Here is an 18,424-nt window from a genome sequence, read left to right as displayed (position 1 = left end):
ACTCACCCGAAGACACCACCCAGACACCCATATCATGTAAGGATGATCCCCTCATGTACACATGCTGCAGCGAGTTGGGATGGCCGCACTGCCATGTTGACACAAGGCTGCAGGGTGACAAAATAGAGTACAACAACAATAACACATGGTTCCTCCAACAACAGGTGATTGAGAAATGGAGAACAAGGACCAGGCAAGGTCACGTTAAGAGTCAAGTCACGAGGAAAACTCAAGTCACAGGTCAAGGCTGAGACCGAACGGAGTTAACCATACTGGACCAACAACCTCTTCCCATGGCCTCCGGGAGTTACCGGAGCCATAAATCAATTCAATTTTGTTGATTTTTAATTCAATCCAAGACCTTCATGTGACACATGACAGGTTGTTGGTCATGTTAGTACAGTATTCACATAACAAATAACTGGTGAACGCCGCCTGATGCGGCAGGTCCTGCCACTCTTCTGTCCTCCATCGTTCCTGGGATGAAGATCCAAGTACAAACCCAGCGAACGAGACACAATAGAGCACAATGCATCAACGCAAAAAGATCAGCATGTCAGATGAACCAATGATATTCAATTTCCATGACCCAATCATTGAGTGTTTAAAATCGATTCACTGTGCTCTACACCGAATTGTTGAGGTCATTGGCCCTTCGGTTGAAATAATATCTCGTGAGTATGACCCAGATTGCCTAGCCCGATGAGAATTTGGTAACAGAATATGCGCACAAATATGCGACACAGTACAAACGTTGAAAGAAACACCGTGGTTTTCAGCGAGGGGAATCAACTGGTGAGAAGATGCCAATTCGGCAGGTGGTAAAAGGCTGTAAGACCAGGGAGCTAAGGATATTCAGTTAAGAGAAGGAGCAAGACGAGATTGAGTTACTCACTGGTGAGGTCGGTGCAGGAACTGGAAGGTAGCGGTGGTCCGGAAAGCATGAGAGAAGCAGCGAAGTGGAACGATAGTACAAAGAGCAGCAGAGTAAACGGCACGAGAGTGGTGCGGTATAAGAGAAATTGGTTAGGGAGTTGGGAGGACCCTGGGTTATCGAGAATTGGCAATAATAGAGGGCCTTTTCATCAAACGCATTCAATCAGGGTCGAAAAATTTACAAGACCCGCTACAGAGTAGCGGGAATATATAGTGTAAATCACGTGAACGCGAACCTGGCGCCTCAATATAAATCAATATAAAATGGTTCAATATAATGGCAGGATTCCCACGAACCAACGCACGACCGACTCCCTATCTTCCATCCACCCATCATTGACCATGTCGCTGAAGCAGAGGGTCAATAATCTCCTCGCCGTGGGGGGTGATATTGCAATTCCAGTTCTTGCCACCATAAATTCTGCGTCAGGCGTGTTCCCTCCCCTACAGGCGGCCACCAATGCTGCACTCTTCATCCTCACTGAAATCAAAGTTAGTAACCATTTATACCGATCCTGGAACGGAAATTGACAATCTGCATTGTATAGAAGTTCAGGGGAAATAAGGAAGAATGGGAGCGTCTTGGAAAATATATTGGGGACGCCGTGATGAATGTGGTTAAAGCCATCGATTCGTATGATGGATCTAACGAACAGCCTAAGCCATGGATGGAAGGCGTCAAGAAGCTGAGCGAGTAAGTAGTATCTGCTCTATGCAGGCCATAACCCTCTACAACATAAGTACTCTGTAGGGTGCTGGAGCGCATTCGAATTGAAATCGGTCGATTGCGTGGGAAGATGGAAAGGCAGTCTGGTATCCGCAACCTCTTCTCTCATATGAAGAACCCTAGTAGGATCGATAATTTAAAGAAAGATTTTAGCGAAGCGTTGGCAATGTTCCAGGTAATTCCGTTTGATCCCCGGTTATGTTTCTGCTCTGACTTCATTATCGAAACCACATAGCTGCAGACAAACTTGACAGTCGGCACAATAGCAAACAATCAAGATCGATTGACTCGTGGAGTAGAAGATTCCTCAATTCTGAATGAACTCAAATATCCCATTGTCGCCCATCACGATTCAACCCAGCCGTGCCTGAAAGACACTAGGATTGATCTGATTGAGCGTATCATGGCGTGGTGTCGTACCACGGAGGATAACAAGAATCGTGTATTACTGCTAACGGCCGTGGCCGGTGCCGGCAAGACATCTGTTGCGCTCTCAATCGCAGAGGAGTGTAAAAGAGAAAGGATATCATTGTCAAGCTTCTTTTTCAAAGCAGGCGAGCAGTCGCGGCCGGACCATCTGTTTAGCGGCATGGCTCGATCTCTGGCAACCCACGACCCTGCATACCGCGCCTCGCTCATTTCGACTCTTCAGGAGGACCCAGCCCTCTCGGCTGCCCCGTTCGCGATGCAATTCGAGAAACTAGTTTCTGAACCTCTCCGCCTCAGGACATCTTCGTCTGACCGTCCTATGGTGATCATCATTGATGCGTTAGATGAGTGCGACACAGAGGCATTCCCACGTCTTGCCGACATACTTCGAAATGGAGTGCTAAAACTACCGCCCAACATAAAATTCTTTGTCACTTCCAGGCACTTTGACCTTGTCGACCGTTTTCTATCGCTTAATTACCCCATCAATCGCCTCACCATCAATCTTTCCGACGATACTAACATGCATGACTGTGCTATCTACATTCGATCGCAACTGCGTGCACTGAAGGATGTACATGATGATTTGAAGATCGGACTGGGGGAGGAAGATGAATTGGTCCAATCCATATTAGAGCGAGCAGGTGGCTTGTTCATTTGGATCAGTACTGTGTTTGGCTACATGAAGGTCACCGGTGGAGATGCCGCGAAGATGCTAAAGAAGTTGCTCGATGATGATCCCAGCCGATCAAAGACCTCTGCAGAAGAAAAACTGGATAGGCTGTATGCGAGCATTCTGGAGAAGTGTAACTGGACGAACGACGATTTCGTGCATGACTACCCGATTGTGATGGGAGCAATCTTAGTTGCACAGCAACCACTCTCTGTTGCAGCTTGGGATGTTATTCTGTCACCTCTCCTGGCATCGGACATCAGACATACATTAGCTCAACTCGCACCCCTTGTCTCAGGAGTAAGGGAACCTACCAAGCCGATTTGTATCTTGCACCAATCTTTTCGCGACTTTCTCACGGACCGAGTCAATCCACAATCACCCATACTTGGTCGGTTTTCAGTGGATGCAAGGAGGGGGATACCAGAGTGGCCTTGCGCTGCGTTGAAATCTTGAATAAAGATCTTCCCACTGTGAAAGATTTAGGGCTAATTGAGGACTTATCCCAAAAATTCAAGCTGCCACCCATTCCTCAAGAGGCGCTGTCCGAACACGTTCATTATGCATGTCGGCATTTCGTACATCATCTCAGCCAATCTCAGGGGCCATTGGAGACACCCAATGGGCCTATTCACGCATTTCTCAATCAGCAAATATCGCGCTGGGTGGAAGTCTGTATAAGGACGGAAGGGTACATTAGTATATCATCGTTTCCGGAATGGGCCAAGGTACGACATCAGTAGCGATCAATTGGGGCTCTTGTTCAGTCTCGTGTTCCATTCAGTTGAACGTTGATCAGACCTCCAAAGAAGTCATTCACATATTGGTCAAAGTGCTTGGCAATGTGAGGAGAAATCTTGCATTCTTTTTACGATTGGAGGAGGCATATGATATGGCAAGTGATTCGGTTGCACTGTGCCGTTGCCTTGTGTATACGGACTCAGATTCCTACACCCCGGATTTGGCTCGAGCGCTCCAGCATCTTCAAATATCACTTGACGAAGTTGGACGCCATTCTGAGGCACTCACAGTAATCGAAGAAAGTGTGAAACTCTGGCGTGAGCTAGTTGCTACCCATCCAATATCATACACCCCAGATTTGGCTCAAGCACTCCTGAATCTTTTTGTATCACTTGACAATATTGGATGCCATTCCAAGGCACTTACAGTGATCGAAGAAAGTGTGAAACTCCGGCGTGAGCTGGTTGCCACCCATCCAACATCATACACCCCAGATTTAGCGCGAGCGCTTGGGAATCTTAAAGTACCACTTGACAAAGTTGGACGCCATCCCGAGGCGCTCATGGTGATCAAAGAAAGTGTGGAACTCTGGCGCGAGCTAGTTGCCACCCATCCAACATCATACACCCCGGATTTCGCTCGAGCGCTCCAGAATCTTTTTGTATCACTCGACAACATTGGACACCATTCCGAGGCGCTCATGGTGATCGAAGAAAGTGTGAAACTCCGGCGCGAGCTAGTTGCCACCCATCTAACATCATACACCCCGGCTTTGGCTCGAGCTCTCCAGAATCATTTTGTATCACTCTCCAAAGTTGGACATCATTCCGAGGCACTCACGGTGATTGAGGAAAGTGTGGAACTCTGGCGTGAACTAGTTGCCTCCCATCCAACATCATATGCCCCGGATTTGGCTCGAGCGCTTGGGCATCTAGATGCATCACTCACCAACCTTGGACGACATCCTGATGCACTCCTTGTGAATGAAGAAAGTGTGAAGCTCTGGCGCGAGCTAGTTGCCATCCAACCGACATCGTACACCCCTGATTTGGCTCAAGCACTCCAGAATCTTAAAATATCACTTGACAATCTTGGACGCCATTCCGAGGCGCTGGTCGCAAATGAAGAAAGCCTTAGACTCCTGCACCAGTAGTGGTCATTTATCTCATCTCATCCACTCCAAGTTTGGTACAATCATTCTACAGCCTCACCAACTCATGCAAAGGCACGTTATGCCAAACCCCTAACTTTCATCGAAGATTCCATTGCTATTTGTCATTCGCTGTGTGTTACTTGTGTTTGGTGTAGCCTTGGCACTGCAGACTTCATGCCTTGGACACTGTGTGAACGCACCTGTGTGGCTCAGAGGTCATTATTATGCGATCACTAGCTTAATACTCTGATACACGTCTTCATATTCCCGCGTTGCTCATGCACCAGATATATCCATGTCTTGGAAGACGCAAAAGCGAGCATGTCATCAACCCCACGCAAGGGTCCAGAGCAATATCACGAGGCATGTTCGGGGCAATCACCCATTTCCCCCTAGCAAATACAGTCTCACAAGGCTGAACTCTCCGTCGCCATTGTCACATCCCCATCACTCCTCCCAGAAATATACTTGATCAGCCAGAAAACCGACAATCATTCGCGGCATTGAGCGGGACTGGGAGAGCCAAGTTGGGAACCTTTAGTCCTGCTGCGAAAAGGATTGTCCCGGCAATAAAGAGAATTTCAAATTGCCTCGTTGTGATGTGAGGTGTATCAGCCCAGGCGTGTTGGCAGAGTAGTACTACCGCGTTCGACGTGTAGCGCTTGTTTCCATCTTATTTCCTTTATTACTTATGCCTGATATCTCTTCTCACCACGACTACCCAGCTCTTGGGTTTTTATTTTCCCTTCTTCGTTGCCTCACAACATGATCTTAATTGTAAAGATGTGCGTTCGAACGAATAGAGGTGGAGTTGCAATCGAAGGAAGGAGCGTTGAGTACACCCTCTTCTCTAATATAGATTCACCGAACTGGGCCCAAGCGCTGCATCTTGTTCTAACTGGAGGCACTCGCGGCATAACCTTAAAAACGACCTCCGAGTCAGTCCAACCTTACGACATCTGGCATCTGCCCGAGCTCCGACCCACATGATAGCTAGATCTGCTCGAACTGTTGGTCCTGCCATTATTTACTGGTTACGTGTGCGTTCTTCGTACCGTCCTTAGCTTCCATCCAAATGCCTTCCAGAACCAGTTTCGCCACTCCCGAAACCGTTCATTCAGGTTCACTCTCTCATCCTATTCACCGGAATTTCACCTCGCCGCCACACACCATGCCATGCCACTCTCCCGAAATCATAAAGGATGGCTCTGGGACCTTGGACTCAAGGACTTTCCTGGATGATTTTCTTACTCCAGGAAACCTGTTCTGTGCAATCGCTTAGTGTTGATGCCTCGAATACCCTCTCAGCACTGATCAAACGGATCGTTACCATGCTCCGCTGTCGTGAATTTTCGTGTGCTGCGGCTATCATTCTTCATACTGTTGAACAAGGACTACGGGAAAGGACACCGGGGCACACTCTGGGGAGGCACCATATCTGCGGATCGTTAGCATTGTCCGTCACTGGACGCGTACACGTTGCTTCATTGATTTCACAGGTCTTGGTAACTGACCGCTCCGTGCTCAATGTTCTTTCCTGTAATCGCCGATGACGGATAACCGTTCGGTGCTACTGACGGGAGACACGGACCGCATCAACTCGTTTTAGAGGGTGTACGTGTTTGCGGGCTCCCTTTGAACGGTCTGATATCATACCACTTGACCTTCTCCTTCACGTCGTAACCTACTCGCATCGTTGGCCACGTTTACATCTTTCTTGACAAGTCTCCCAGTGATGCTGATCGTGGACGCGCCGCCGGTTGGGCACAGGTACATGTCCGGTTTATGCGGAGCATTATCAGAACAAACACCATGCATAATTTCCTTCCGATTTGCTATTATTCTGCAGTTCGGCATGACAGTGAAACGATGTAGGGGCTCACAGTGTAAAACCCAGTGGTAGTGGCGATGGTAGAGACCGGAGGTCTGGGCTAGCGATGTTCATAATAATTCAGGACTCATCGATGAATCTTTTATTCACCGCCCCACTGGAAATTAACCAAGAACACCAGCGGATCCCGTCGGCTTCTCTGATAACAAAACACGTTCTGTTATTGCTACCCAGTGAGACACCAGAACCGCTTCCTATTGGGAGGGAAATCATTTATTCCTCTCTTTACGTTAAGACAAAGAGCTCTACCAGCGATCTCCGTTCCCACCTTCCCTATGAAGGTTATCACAAGTTCTCCGTTCACCTTGATGAGATCTGATGACGTTCGGATGGCTAGCACATCCCTGGCCACAGGCTCCCAAAATGACACTATTCTGATGGATGGAAGTCATTCTCATACTTATGCGTAAGGAAACGCGACTCCTCGTTATATAATGCATCAGCGATAGTTTCATTTCAATATGGGGGGCGGTCCATCAGCATTCTGAATGCAGCATACGCATGAACAATGCGAAAACTAGGCGAATATCAGATGGAATGGTTCCAAGGATGGACCAACTCCCCCTGTAACACATCTGAGGCTGAATTCGGGCAAACTTCTCTACCTGAATGGCGTCGTGGAGGGCCAACGAGTGAGAGCAATGGCGGCAACAACCGAGCCGTAAACTTGGGTGCCATCACCACTGCCGTGCTTAACCACAGTGGTCATGCCCAAGTGGTATGAGTGCGACGTGGGCACGTTCCTCACAGGCTCGCACTCCCTTGAATATCGACTGAGCGCAGAAAAGGAGAAATGATATTTGATGATCGAACTGATCGAAGGCAGGGCACGGCTTGCCCGACTAAGAGTTTATAATAATGATCATCAACTGAGATGATCTTCCTGGCGGAAGCTCGCGCTGGACATAAAATCCGGCCTAGTACTGGCATCTCCGTGGACTATTCGATCCTACTGGGGCTTCCACATTCAGCGAGAACCAAGGCAATGTAAGTACAAATAATAGACCAGAGGCACGATACATTTCATACCTAGAGATAAGACGGATGGGTGAAAACTCAACTATGCACTTAACGATATGAAGATATATTACTGCGGAACTGGCTGAATCCTCGCATCTGTCCTTGCTCGTGCAGTGGTACTCAACTACTGGGATATTACTTAGTTCCGCAACCAATCATGATCTGCGCCTGCAAATAGCGAATCCGGGACAGTAGATATGAACGTACTGGGCCAGCACAGTTCTGTGCCTGCTGTTTCAGCCGTCGGTCATGCAGCCCTTTTCAATAATAGATTACGTCCCAGTGAGGCGTTGGGGTGGGGCCAGGGCACATGACTACGGAGGCAGCGGCAGAATAACCAAGAGGCCCGTCCGCAAGGCACCTGGGAATGGGAACGTTAGACTAAAAGAGAGCGTGCTACGCCTCCTAGCTTGGATACCAAACCACGGGAAGGCTAAGAAAATTTAGACAAAAGCGGACCAGCGACACACTATTATAGGATCTCGCATGGTCATGAACTCGTGGACGTGCGGGTGCTGTGGTAAAAGCCTAGTTTACGCGATACATAAAAGTATCAAACAATTGACCTACTCAGCTCGTCGACCGGGCCCGTACATTCGAGTATTCTCACCAATGCGTTCACCTTCCTTCAGTGTGGAGACAGAGTTCACACATATAGTAATAACGACCCTTTGTCACGGCTTGAAGAACATGGGGAAACGCAAAATGGCAGGTGTGTTCCACGGCATGAATGAAATGAAAATCCCGTTATAATCCGAGTATGATGGATATGTGAGGAAAGATAAATCCCTTTCAGGAAGTGCATGTTAGTGAGGCGTTCTGTTTTGATGTCGCGTGCGAGTCGCATGCAAGAGCGATCCGATTTGCCGATAACGTCTGGCTATGTGAATCAACTCGGAGTGAGTTGAATATGGCCGGAGGAATGGTTATAATCTGCTACGAAGTGGAGGGATAGCAACATTAGATCCTCTTTCTCCCTTGGGTCCGTTTCGTCCAGCTTTGCTTTGCCCCTTTCACCTCTCTTCGCTGCCCCTGTGTCCATTCTCAGCGTACAATTAATATCTGGAACCAATGAGCCCTCACGGCTTACACCTCCTTGACCCCAGCATAGACTATGACCGTATCAACGTTCGAGTGAGCATATATTTATCTTTCTAACTTATTTATATTCAGCTGAATCAAATCCTTGTCCTATTATATTTTCTCTCCTATGCTCTCGATTCCAAATCCGCCGGCACGCTATCACTTTGTTCCCGATGACTGAACCGCCCCACTCCGGTCACTCTTTTTGTTCGATGATGGATGCACAGATTGGAAGTTACGTTGCGTTTATTGAAGGCGAAGCCCTTATACAGGGCTTCGTCGATTGTATATGGCGAAAGGTGTGCAACGTTTCTCCCTTCCTCCGTCTCCACGAACACACTCTCACTGCACTGGATTGCCTCCTATTCTTTGCCATTATTCTCGTTCTGTAACACGGTTCAAACCCAACATTCTTGCAGCCAAAAGTTATTACTCCGTGCGCATGGGTGCATGTGCCACCAAACGCCCACTTCAAGATGGTCCCGCGCGCCCTCCTGCTCTATACCACTCCCCTGCAGCTCGTTTAGCACTGATTGTTCATAGGTTGTGTTGCCTCCTAGACCACTTAGGACGCCCACTCGAGGGCGCCTCACACTAGCGCCAAGAATCCACCCAGTCGCAAGTAATTCCCAATCAATGTACCAGAACACAGCTAACAGATCCTTTCAAATATGCAGATTCAACCTCCCCAACTGTTGGGTCCGCCGGTTCGCTTCGGCCGGCAAATTGGGATCATGAAGCATCATGGGCTGGCACCCACCGATTGCCTCAATGATCCCAATGTTGCCAGGGGCTTCCACCCTGCCACTTACTGCCTCGCTCGTCTGTCGACGGACTGGCACTTCCAGCTTGGGGAAGTGAGTATTCGAAAGAGGGTGGTGGGGGGACTAATGGGGATCGTTTCCGGTCTTATGACAAAAGCACAGAGTCCTCAACTCGCATCATTCCGGGTATGTAGCCGACCCAAGATTGTTCTTCCCCAATCGCTTCGCCTCAACATATGCATCACCTGCATCGATCATGCCACTAGTCGTTCCGGACTCTGATCACCTGAATATACCAGTCATGCTCAGTCTCGGATCCTGAGTTCGAACCGCTATTTCTCCCAGCGCCGCGGTTATTAAATTCCTCTTCATATCTTTTCGTCATTTTTTCTGTTGTCGCTCTGCTACCCGACTCCATCCCCGGTTTCTTCCTTCTCTGCATGTCTTCCTGCTGGTGTTTTCTGTTGTTCGTTTGTCCCATCGATGTCCATGTACCCGTGTGTGTGTCTCTACCCCCACAATCTGAATGAGATCAATTCAAAAGTGCCAGCGCTGTTTCACGCAACAGCATTTGCTTAACAACTCACTATGTCAATTGCTCGACCCTGCTTCACAAGTTGCACCATACAACGATATCATCTCGCCCCCCTGGGACCCCTTCTGAGTTTGACGACGACTGGGCTCTTATTCTGCACATCCCAACCCGTTAAATAGATTGCGGAAGTCCAGCGCACCGATAGCACACATGTCCACAATCTAGAGCAATGACCATTCCAGTGGAGATTTGGATGCCCGACAATGATACCGACGGCTGAGAGGCACATCAGCGCGCGCCTAAAACAAAGGGGATCGCATAGACTGGATATGGGCCTACGAAATGAGGGTAGGGGTACCGAAGTTCACGGTGAACCGGTTCGAACCGTGAATGAACCATGAACCGAACCAGGATGAACCAGAACCGCGGTTCGGTTCGGGTTCTCTATGATGTTGGAATTTTGTGAACCAGGTTCGAACCAAACCGAACCACCGAACCGTTTCATAAATCAGGTGTTGACCTACATCACGACTGGATGCATTTCAGAGAGGAAAATGTATTGCTGTCCCACATCTTGTATGCATATATGATTAAATATAATGAAGCAGACTAGTTTCAGTCAACAGAGAGAACGGGGATGTCCGAGAAAAAACAAATAGAATATTTACTCTCATAAACATCTTTACTGTCTTGCCACCACGCTCCGGACTTTGCTGGTACTTGGATACACTGGTATGACTTCTTCCTGCGATGGTAGTGACACCGGATGGCATACCGACCCGAATAATCCCATGCTCGGCCCTGATGGGAATCTGCGTGATGCTGCCAAACAGCCAGGTCAATTTGTGTACAGTCCATCAGATGAAGTACCATGCATCTCCAGTCCACAAGGAGATATTATCGATAGCGACTTACCAGGATTTCTGCAAGGGGCTCAGGATACTGGGAGACCAAAGCGCACTGTGAAGCTGGTGACACGAGAAAATCCTCTTGATGTCTTTCAGCGACAAAAACTTGCTGCAAAAACAAGGGCTGGCACTTCAGCAAATTCCAATCAACCAGGCAGCAGTGGAAATGCATCCCAAGCAACACTGCAATCATTATCCGAGTTCGGGCTCAATCTGAATAACAAGAAACTGTCGGCCTACCATGGTAACACCAGAAAGAGACGGAAAAACGTTTTGTCCCATGCACTGTTAACCACTGAGTCTGATGCCGATGTCTCCGACAGTCAGACTGAGCCTCACAACATTCCCCGGAAGCGTAGGAAGCAACACGGGAAAGGCCAAGCCCACAAGAGAGCCCAAGCTCGTGTCAAGGGAGCAGACAGCATGAGGTCTCAGAATAAAAATGCGGACGACGAAGCTCAGAGCAAAGGAAGTGGAGGAGATGACAAAGTCAATGATGCTCCAGGTGCTAAGGAAAGCACAGATGTATTCAGAGAGCAGGACGCACTTGTTGCGCAGGTGTTTCTTGAGTCCAAGAAAATGCGCGGACTGCATGATTTATCATCAGTATTTACTGACTTGGTGGAGATTGAAGGGAAAACTGTCCGTGTCTGCCAAGTGTGCCAGTAAGTGTGAATAAATCATCCTTAAAGCAAATACTTATGCTAGCTTATTTTCCTAGAGCCGCTTATGAACGTGGTTCTCACATGAAAGATTTGAAGATTTGTTTCTCCGCAAACTCAGGCTCAAGTACGCTCCGAACACACATAAGCCGTATGGGTGGTGAACACTGGGAACTCTACCTCCGGCATTGCATTGAACTAGACATATCACCAGATAGAAGAGCTATCCCAGAAGGAGTGCGGGAGCAACGGAAGCAAGTTCTCCTGGCAGAGAAGTTTGTATTCATTGAAAATCAATAATATCGTCAAATGTTGATGCAATGCTGGTGTCAATGGTAGACAAAGCCAGCAACGAATAACAAACTTCTACCCACCTGTGAATGCTCCAGACGCTGAGATGTGGTCCTCAGAGGGTATGCTCCACCTAGTGGAAAATCTCATAATTGAGCATGACCTTGTAAGTTTCTCATCTGCATGTTGCGAATCAGCAACCTGACATGAACCATAAAGGGCTTTGACTTCGTAGACTCACATTCCTTCCGGGATCTCATGTCCTACCATGCACGGGCAGGGCTAGACAGTGGGCCAAAGTACAAGGACAGCGACTTACCGCATCGCACGAAAATGGAGACACTCATTCTGGATCGTTCCACACAGGTTAGGGCCTTACTGAAGGACCAGCTTAAGGTACGCCCACCTTAGACTCTCAATCAGTAGTTTTCAGAGCCACATTCCACCCAGAACACCAGCGGACTCATTCATTTCACCTTTGATGCGTGGACTTCCACAACGATGAAGGGGTTCCTTGGTATCACCTGCCATTTCCTTGACAACAACTGGAAGATGCGTTCTCACCTCATGTCCTTTTGTGAGCTGGATGGTCCACATACCAGGGACAACATTGGTCGGCGGTTGTTGAAGGAAATTAAAAAAATGATCCCCACATCAAAGGTTCGCACTTTATTATTCTTCCGTTCCCTCAAAAATTTAAGGACTGTATACATAGATTGGGTATATTGCTTCAGACAATGCATCAACAAATGACGTTGCAATGCGTGTGATCAGCGAGATTCTCAGTGAAGATGATAACATTAAGTGGGATCCATCGCGGCATCGTGTCCGGTGAGTGGCCAGTTAATGTTATTGCTTGATCCGATGTTGAAAGCTGAGCAGGTGTATGGGCCACATTGTTAATTTGGCCATTGGCGCTGTTATATGTGTGCTTGCTGGTGGTACATCCGAATTCGGGGAGGTAGCAGATGGGGAAGATACTGGAGATGTTAATATACTGAGTTTTGCCGGACTGGAGCTACCGAATGACCGGGAGCATTTGGTTGGTCCCCTTTTGGCCCGTGTCCGGGCCTTGATTGTGCGGGTATGTGAAAACCGATTCAACCACGATAATATTTCACCTGTTTCTACTCCTAGATTCGAAAGTCCTCTGGTGCAAAACACTATCTACAAGAGTGCTGCAACAAAGTTGGCATCGCACCATTGGAGCTCGTAATGTATGGGAATACGCGCTGGGGCTCTTGGCTAATGCTCCTGAAGCGATTTGTGCAATTACGACCAGTATGACGCTTTGATTCAATTGTGTTCAGGTTCTGATTATTCATATAGGCGATTATGCATTTTGTCCAGCATGCGGACCGAAAAAGCTCTGTCCCAAAAGCAAGAGGCCGAACTCCCAAATACCAATCATGGGTATTCACAGATGAGGATTGGATTATGATACAGCGTATCATTGATATCCTAGAGGTACGAGAGCAATATAATTTCACTAGGAAGATCCCGTTATATTTACGACAGCACGTAATCAGGTTGCTGGCGATGCACAGCAAGCATTCTCAGGGTCAGATATTCCCAGTTTCTCCCGCCTCCTCTCCGCATATGAAGAGCTCATGACCTCATGGGAGAACAAAGGGAAAGACCCTGCCTTCGCTGCGATATCTAGCGCAATTCAGGATGGAGTTACGCTCCTCGGAAAGTACTATGATGCCACTGATGAATCGCCCTTAGCGGTGCTGAGTACTAGTATGCGCCAAATCATACATCTCATATCATTCTAATGTCTTTTTTATCACAAGTCCTTGACCCCGCAACAAAAGATACATACATTAAGTACTTTTGGGCTCCAGAATATCAACCAAAAGCAATGGACGCTGTGTGAAAGATCGTAAGTTGTTACTTCCCATTTCCCAGGCCTGACTGAGCCGCTTTCAGTTCCTCGAATACCATCAAGCCCACATCACTCCTGTGACTCAGTCCTCGGGAAGCACTATTCCACCTGAGGCCACGAGATTGTCAACATCGGTGTCATCTGTGTCACAAACATTTGCCATATCACGTCGTCTTGCTGCCAGCCGGATGCGCCGTACTCAAGAGATCGAGGCTGGCGATCCATACATTGAGCTGAATCGCTACATGAGCGATGTTCTTGAACCACCTGGTACCGATATGCTGGATTTTTGGAAGGTACGTATATTAACTTTAAAAATCCTTGCATCACACTCAGCAGGCTCTATGATACATAGAACAGGGGCTCCGCATATCCAGTGTTGCAAACAATGGCACGGGACATTCTTCCAGTCCCCGGATCATCCGTGCCATGTGAGCGGGCATTCTCAGCAGCTAAGCATACCGATACTGGGAGCCACAATCGCCTGCTACCTGAACACCTTGGCCGGATTCAGATCTCCAAAGCCAACCTGCTACGATATCAGCAGGAAAAGAAGGACGCAAAAGAAATGGCTGCTCAAGAACAACTCAAAAGGTGGAAAGAATATGAGGCTAAGGAGGCAGCAAAGCGTGCAGAGGATGTATAATACTTCTTGCAATATATTAATTCCGCTGTAAATACATCTCATTATAGGTGTCTGTTTGAACCGGTTCGAACCCGAACCGAACTGTTGTTGAACCATGGTTCGGTTCAGGTTCGGCCTTCCCATCCTCTTTTCGAACCGGTTCGGGTTCAGGTTCGCGGGATTCTACCTCTGAACCGAACCGAACCGAACCACGGTACCCCTAAATGAGGGAACGGGGCTGCAGGAGCATAAGTTGCAGGAGGTGAACTGCCCTGGCACAAGATGCAAAGGGCAGTAGACCAATTACAGTTCTACTTTACTGGGATCCTTGGTAGTTAACGAAGAATCGAACGATATGAATGTTGTGGCAAGCGGTGGGTTGCGGAGAACCACCACAACCCAGAGGACACCGCCACATAACCCTATCATGATGATGTAAGTTGTTGTACTCTAATTTGTTACCGCGGCAGTTGCGGCTAGCCCGACTAATTACTACATGAGGGCTCGTCATTGTCGTCAATACAAGGTAGGGTTGTCTGGTTGGTGTGGTCGGGGCGACGGGGTCGTCTGCGTTGTGACATCTGGTTCTGAGTCGTGTGTGGGCATGCGTGGGGGTGTAGTGTCTATGTCACTACACTCTCTCTCTGGGTGTTTCCTGTTCCCCCGCTTTGCGTCGCTCTCTGTCCGCCCTTTTTGTCGACTTCTTGATAAAGTCTGCGAGTCGTTGGGCTTCCCCATGAACCTGCTCCGGCGGTCGCGATCCAGTACGTGTCTATGTTTCTTGACCTGTGGGAATACCTAGAGGATGTGTTCCCCCGTCTGGTTAGCTGCCCCACGTGTACACTCTCTGCTCGCTGTGTGGATACAGAACCGGTGGTAGCCCATGTGTGCGTGGCCGGTGCGGAACTGGACCAGGTTTTCCAGTCCAGCAATTTGAACCTGGTGGTGGATTTAGTCGATGGGGAGTTCTCGTTTGCTGTGTGGAATCCTAATCGGATCGGGATGGGCGTGCTTTCCCGACGTTCCTCTTCCATGTCCGGGCTGAGGCGAGCTCCCCCTTTGGCCAGCTCGTCTACGCGCTCGTTGCCCTTGGTACCACTGTGACCGGGGAACCAGCTTATCGCGACCTTGAGGTCGTCTTTGCCGTCCAGGAGCCTGCCACGCTGCCTTCCTAAAGGTCCGGGTGTGTTCTTAGGCTTTCCCGGGCTTCCCTTGTAGGATGCCGCCGATCGCGCTTGTATTGTCTGAGTAAAATACTATGTTTGACTTGTGAGTGCGCAGGTCGTTTTCGCGTGCCTCTTCCACCGATGCCCTCAGTCCCATCATTTCTGTGTCAAAGGCTTCTACCTAGCTGCCCATAGATCCATTCCTCTCAAATACTGTTTCTCCTGCTAAGTAGCCTGCTACTCCAAATCCTGTGTATTTTTGTCCTTGGATCCGTCGGAGTACACGACGATGTAAATACCTCTCGGATAGTACGCCATACTACCACTACAAAGGTGACCGCGGGGATAATAAAATAACACAGCAGCGGCCCGTGCGCTCTCGTGACTTGTCTCCAACACTGTGGAGAGTCGTTCTCGCTAATTGCCAAGGCTTGGCCGGCTTGAGTAACTCAAAGCTCAGACCCATGTATCTATGCTGGCCAAAATGCATCTGACGCTTCATCTGCAATCGTCATTTCCATATACTACACGTGTGCGTCCCATTCTTCGTGAAAGGGCGCTGCTGCATGGCTGTCTATGTGCGCATTCAAAAAAAACAAGTGGAAACGGGGGCTGCGAAAAACGGATAAGGTGCGAAGGCATAGATCAACACCGCGTCAATAACCATCATTGGCCTGTAGCTTCCATCAAAACTTCCCCCACAAGGACCTGGTGGCGACCCGTTTTGCAGAAATCATAAGAATGATAGAAAGCACAAGGGTGGAACCTACAAATCCCACACCACGATAACCGTCAACGAAACCTCTACCTCAGGACAAAGCAGAGAAAAGGACACTTACCCGCGTACGCCCCAACTGCCGCGTAGCCTCCCGTAGCGTCACGAATAACACCTGATATAGGTGCACCACACAGGACTCCAACACTGCCGCAAGTGAATAACATCCCTGTTCTTCGTCCCATGTCCCCTTGACCACCAAATTCAGGGTGCGACAATGGCGTGCTGAAAAGCCCGATGAAAGCACCCACTGCAATCCTATACAGATGGGAGGGATGTCATGGATTAATTTTCTTTCGGTTAGGATTCACGCTGTGGCCAAAAAGGCGGGATCTATGCGCACCCATATATAATCGACACAAAAATCAAGGATCCCAGATTCAAACTGTAAGGCCAAACGTATGTCATCACGGCCGCTATCACCATGAAGCACCCCAGCACGTTCACAGGTCCAATCCACCCGGCCAAAATAGCTGAAACAACCCTTCCAATACTCGAACAAGCATTGGCTAACGCAATGAGATAAAATGCCGTATCCACAGGTACTTTGGCTACTTCTATGGCGGCGATGTCCAGGTATGTTAACAAGGTGAACAGCCCTAGATGGATGCCTGTGCAAGAGACGTAGTAGAGTGTGAAGTGGAGTGACTTGAATGCCGGGAGATTGAAGAGACCACCCTTTACGTTGGTGGGGGGAAGACGACGTTTGAGGAAGAGATTTGCTGTACCAGTAGTGAGGAGGAAAATGAACCCTAGGACGCGTATTGTCCAGGTAAAGCTGGGGAGGATATATAAGCAGGTGCGTAGCGAAGGCAAAATGTGAGTTGAGAACACATACCCAACTTTTGGAATGAGGATGCGAGTTACGATGGGCAAAACTGTCCCGCCAATGCTAGATCCAATGGATATTAAACCAAATACCAATGGCCTCCTCTTATGGACTTGGAAGAGAGTGCTATTGTTAGGTACATAGGTACACATTCCGAAGAAACATGCCCACGTACAATAATTGGCTGCCACTGCAAACGTCGGACCGTTTAGGAAGCCCTGATGATATCTGTTCCCAAGTGCAAGGAGAGTACGTGTAGATAGGTCAACGTCAAGCCAAAGGGAGGTAGGTAAAGAAAATAATGAAAACAAAAGTACGCTACCCCAACAGCAAATCCCTGAGCTAGCATAAACTGCCAATACCTCTTACATTCCCCAACGACGAATGCCGAGATGATGAAGAGGCACGTAGCTAGAATATTTGTTTCGCGGTAATATCCAATGTCGAATAGTCGGCCGCTGATTATGCCAGGCATCATGTTCAGTGAGAACTGTGGGCAATCGAATGGTTCATGGAAAGAAATGAAGAGTGGGTGATTAGTGACGATGGGGTCGAGTGGGGGGGGTGGATACAACGAACCTGAACCGAGCCTATCCATGCTCTGTACCATAGAAATTGAACAAACGTCAACCCAGGCAAGCGGTTACGGCGGACTTACATGTTCGATGGACGACTGTTCGGAAAGAATCGTTCGTGAATAATACTCTTGAAAGACCTTTAGACGACATTGTCAGAAAGAACCCGAAATTTGATAAGGCTGAAAGCAAGAGGTTTACACCCTATTTGAATTGAGATCGAGGGGATTTTGGATCATCAGATCGTTGCTGATTTGTTACCTGGGTCGAGGAGAAAATATTGGTACGTACCCAAGTGTTGACCATGCCGAACCTGTTGATAGGGAATTGAGTTATTTCGATAATCACATATCAGGGAAATATCATACGTCGAGAACATTAAGAGATTACACTGACGAGGATGATCAGCGCGCACAATCGGGACAGTGGATTTTGGAAAGGGGGGTGTTGCTCCCATCGGGTGGGCGATTTCCGTAGCCGTTGAACACTCACCCCAAGGACGACAAGCCAAGCTCTAAGTCCCCCCTCAGGGTACTCAATTCCATCGGAAGACTCGAGAGTTCGAATACAACCAGTTCTTCCGTCGATCTCGTCCCGTTCATCGCCCCTTAAGTCGAAGCCCTTCACACAGTCTTTGTCTCCCGCGAGTGAACCTTTCTCATTATTGCTGTCAGCCTTAAATTCACCGGATGACGGCTCGACAACTTTTTCATCGTCTCTAGGATTGGATATCGCGTCAATGTCCGCCATGGT

The 18,424-nt window shown here is 48.5% G+C and overlaps 5 protein-coding genes across 5 annotated transcripts; 3 read left to right on the top strand and 2 right to left on the bottom strand.

The window, feature by feature from the left end:
* Positions 1–1,278: 1,278 nt before the first annotated feature.
* Positions 1,279–4,659, top strand: EI90DRAFT_3119399 (uncharacterized protein; the record flags this gene model as incomplete). Its single annotated transcript, XM_039063211.1, has 6 exons — positions 1,279–1,428; positions 1,485–1,630; positions 1,688–1,838; positions 1,899–3,156; positions 3,228–3,493; positions 3,550–4,659. The coding sequence occupies 6 exons, from the start codon at positions 1,279–1,281 to the stop codon at positions 4,657–4,659; spliced, it is 3,081 nt and encodes a 1,026-aa protein (XP_038919743.1).
* Positions 4,660–5,755: 1,096 nt separating this feature from the next.
* On the top strand, positions 5,756–6,404 carry EI90DRAFT_109209 (uncharacterized protein). The gene has a single exon (XM_039051480.1). The coding sequence runs from the start codon at positions 5,862–5,864 to the stop codon at positions 6,210–6,212; it is 351 nt and encodes a 116-aa protein (XP_038919742.1). The 5' UTR covers positions 5,756–5,861; the 3' UTR covers positions 6,213–6,404.
* Positions 6,405–7,058: 654 nt separating this feature from the next.
* EI90DRAFT_3287369 (uncharacterized protein) lies at positions 7,059–8,116 on the top strand (the record flags this gene model as incomplete). Its single annotated transcript, XM_039067051.1, has 3 exons — positions 7,059–7,268; positions 7,472–7,537; positions 7,826–8,116. 3 exons carry the CDS (start codon positions 7,059–7,061, stop codon positions 8,015–8,017), a joined length of 468 nt encoding a protein of 155 aa, XP_038919741.1. The 3' UTR covers positions 8,018–8,116.
* A 935-nt stretch (positions 8,117–9,051) lies between these two features.
* EI90DRAFT_3014018 (uncharacterized protein) lies at positions 9,052–9,898 on the bottom strand (the record flags this gene model as incomplete). Its single annotated transcript, XM_039056725.1, has 3 exons — positions 9,052–9,305; positions 9,414–9,540; positions 9,704–9,898. The coding sequence occupies 3 exons, from the start codon at positions 9,896–9,898 to the stop codon at positions 9,052–9,054; spliced, it is 576 nt and encodes a 191-aa protein (XP_038919740.1).
* A 5,941-nt stretch (positions 9,899–15,839) lies between these two features.
* On the bottom strand, positions 15,840–18,190 carry EI90DRAFT_3044789 (major facilitator superfamily domain-containing protein). The gene is made up of 12 exons (XM_039059364.1): positions 18,164–18,190; positions 18,040–18,062; positions 17,963–17,984; positions 17,768–17,811; positions 17,676–17,697; positions 17,414–17,586; positions 17,272–17,324; positions 17,106–17,208; positions 16,611–17,045; positions 16,332–16,525; positions 15,989–16,258; positions 15,840–15,964 (listed from the first exon to the last, which is right to left on the bottom strand). The coding sequence occupies exons 2-11, from the start codon at positions 18,048–18,050 to the stop codon at positions 16,179–16,181; spliced, it is 1,137 nt and encodes a 378-aa protein (XP_038919739.1). The 5' UTR covers positions 18,051–18,062; positions 18,164–18,190; the 3' UTR covers positions 15,840–15,964; positions 15,989–16,178.
* Between the last annotated feature and the right edge of the window lie 234 nt (positions 18,191–18,424).

Source organism: Cantharellus anzutake (assembly GCF_015039405.1).
Source record: "Cantharellus anzutake strain C23 chromosome Unknown EI90scaffold_10, whole genome shotgun sequence".
Lineage (NCBI taxonomy): Eukaryota > Fungi > Basidiomycota > Agaricomycetes > Cantharellales > Hydnaceae > Cantharellus > Cantharellus anzutake.
This window is presented reverse-complemented; position numbering and strand designations above follow the sequence as displayed.

Excerpts from the sequence above, each read along its gene's own strand:
- EI90DRAFT_109209 (XM_039051480.1), top strand. The coding sequence starts at position 5,862 with ATGGCTCTGGGACCTTGGACTCAAGGACTTTCCTGGATGATTTTCTTA.
- EI90DRAFT_3044789 (XM_039059364.1), bottom strand. Across the intron at positions 17,698-17,767 it reads ACGATTCTTTCCGAACAGTC|AGCATGGATAGGCTCGGTTC; the intron begins GTCCATCGAACA and ends TCTATGGTACAG. Across the intron at positions 17,209-17,271 it reads TGCAGTGGCAGCCAATTATT|TCCATAAGAGGAGGCCATTG; the intron begins GTACGTGGGCAT and ends CTCTCTTCCAAG.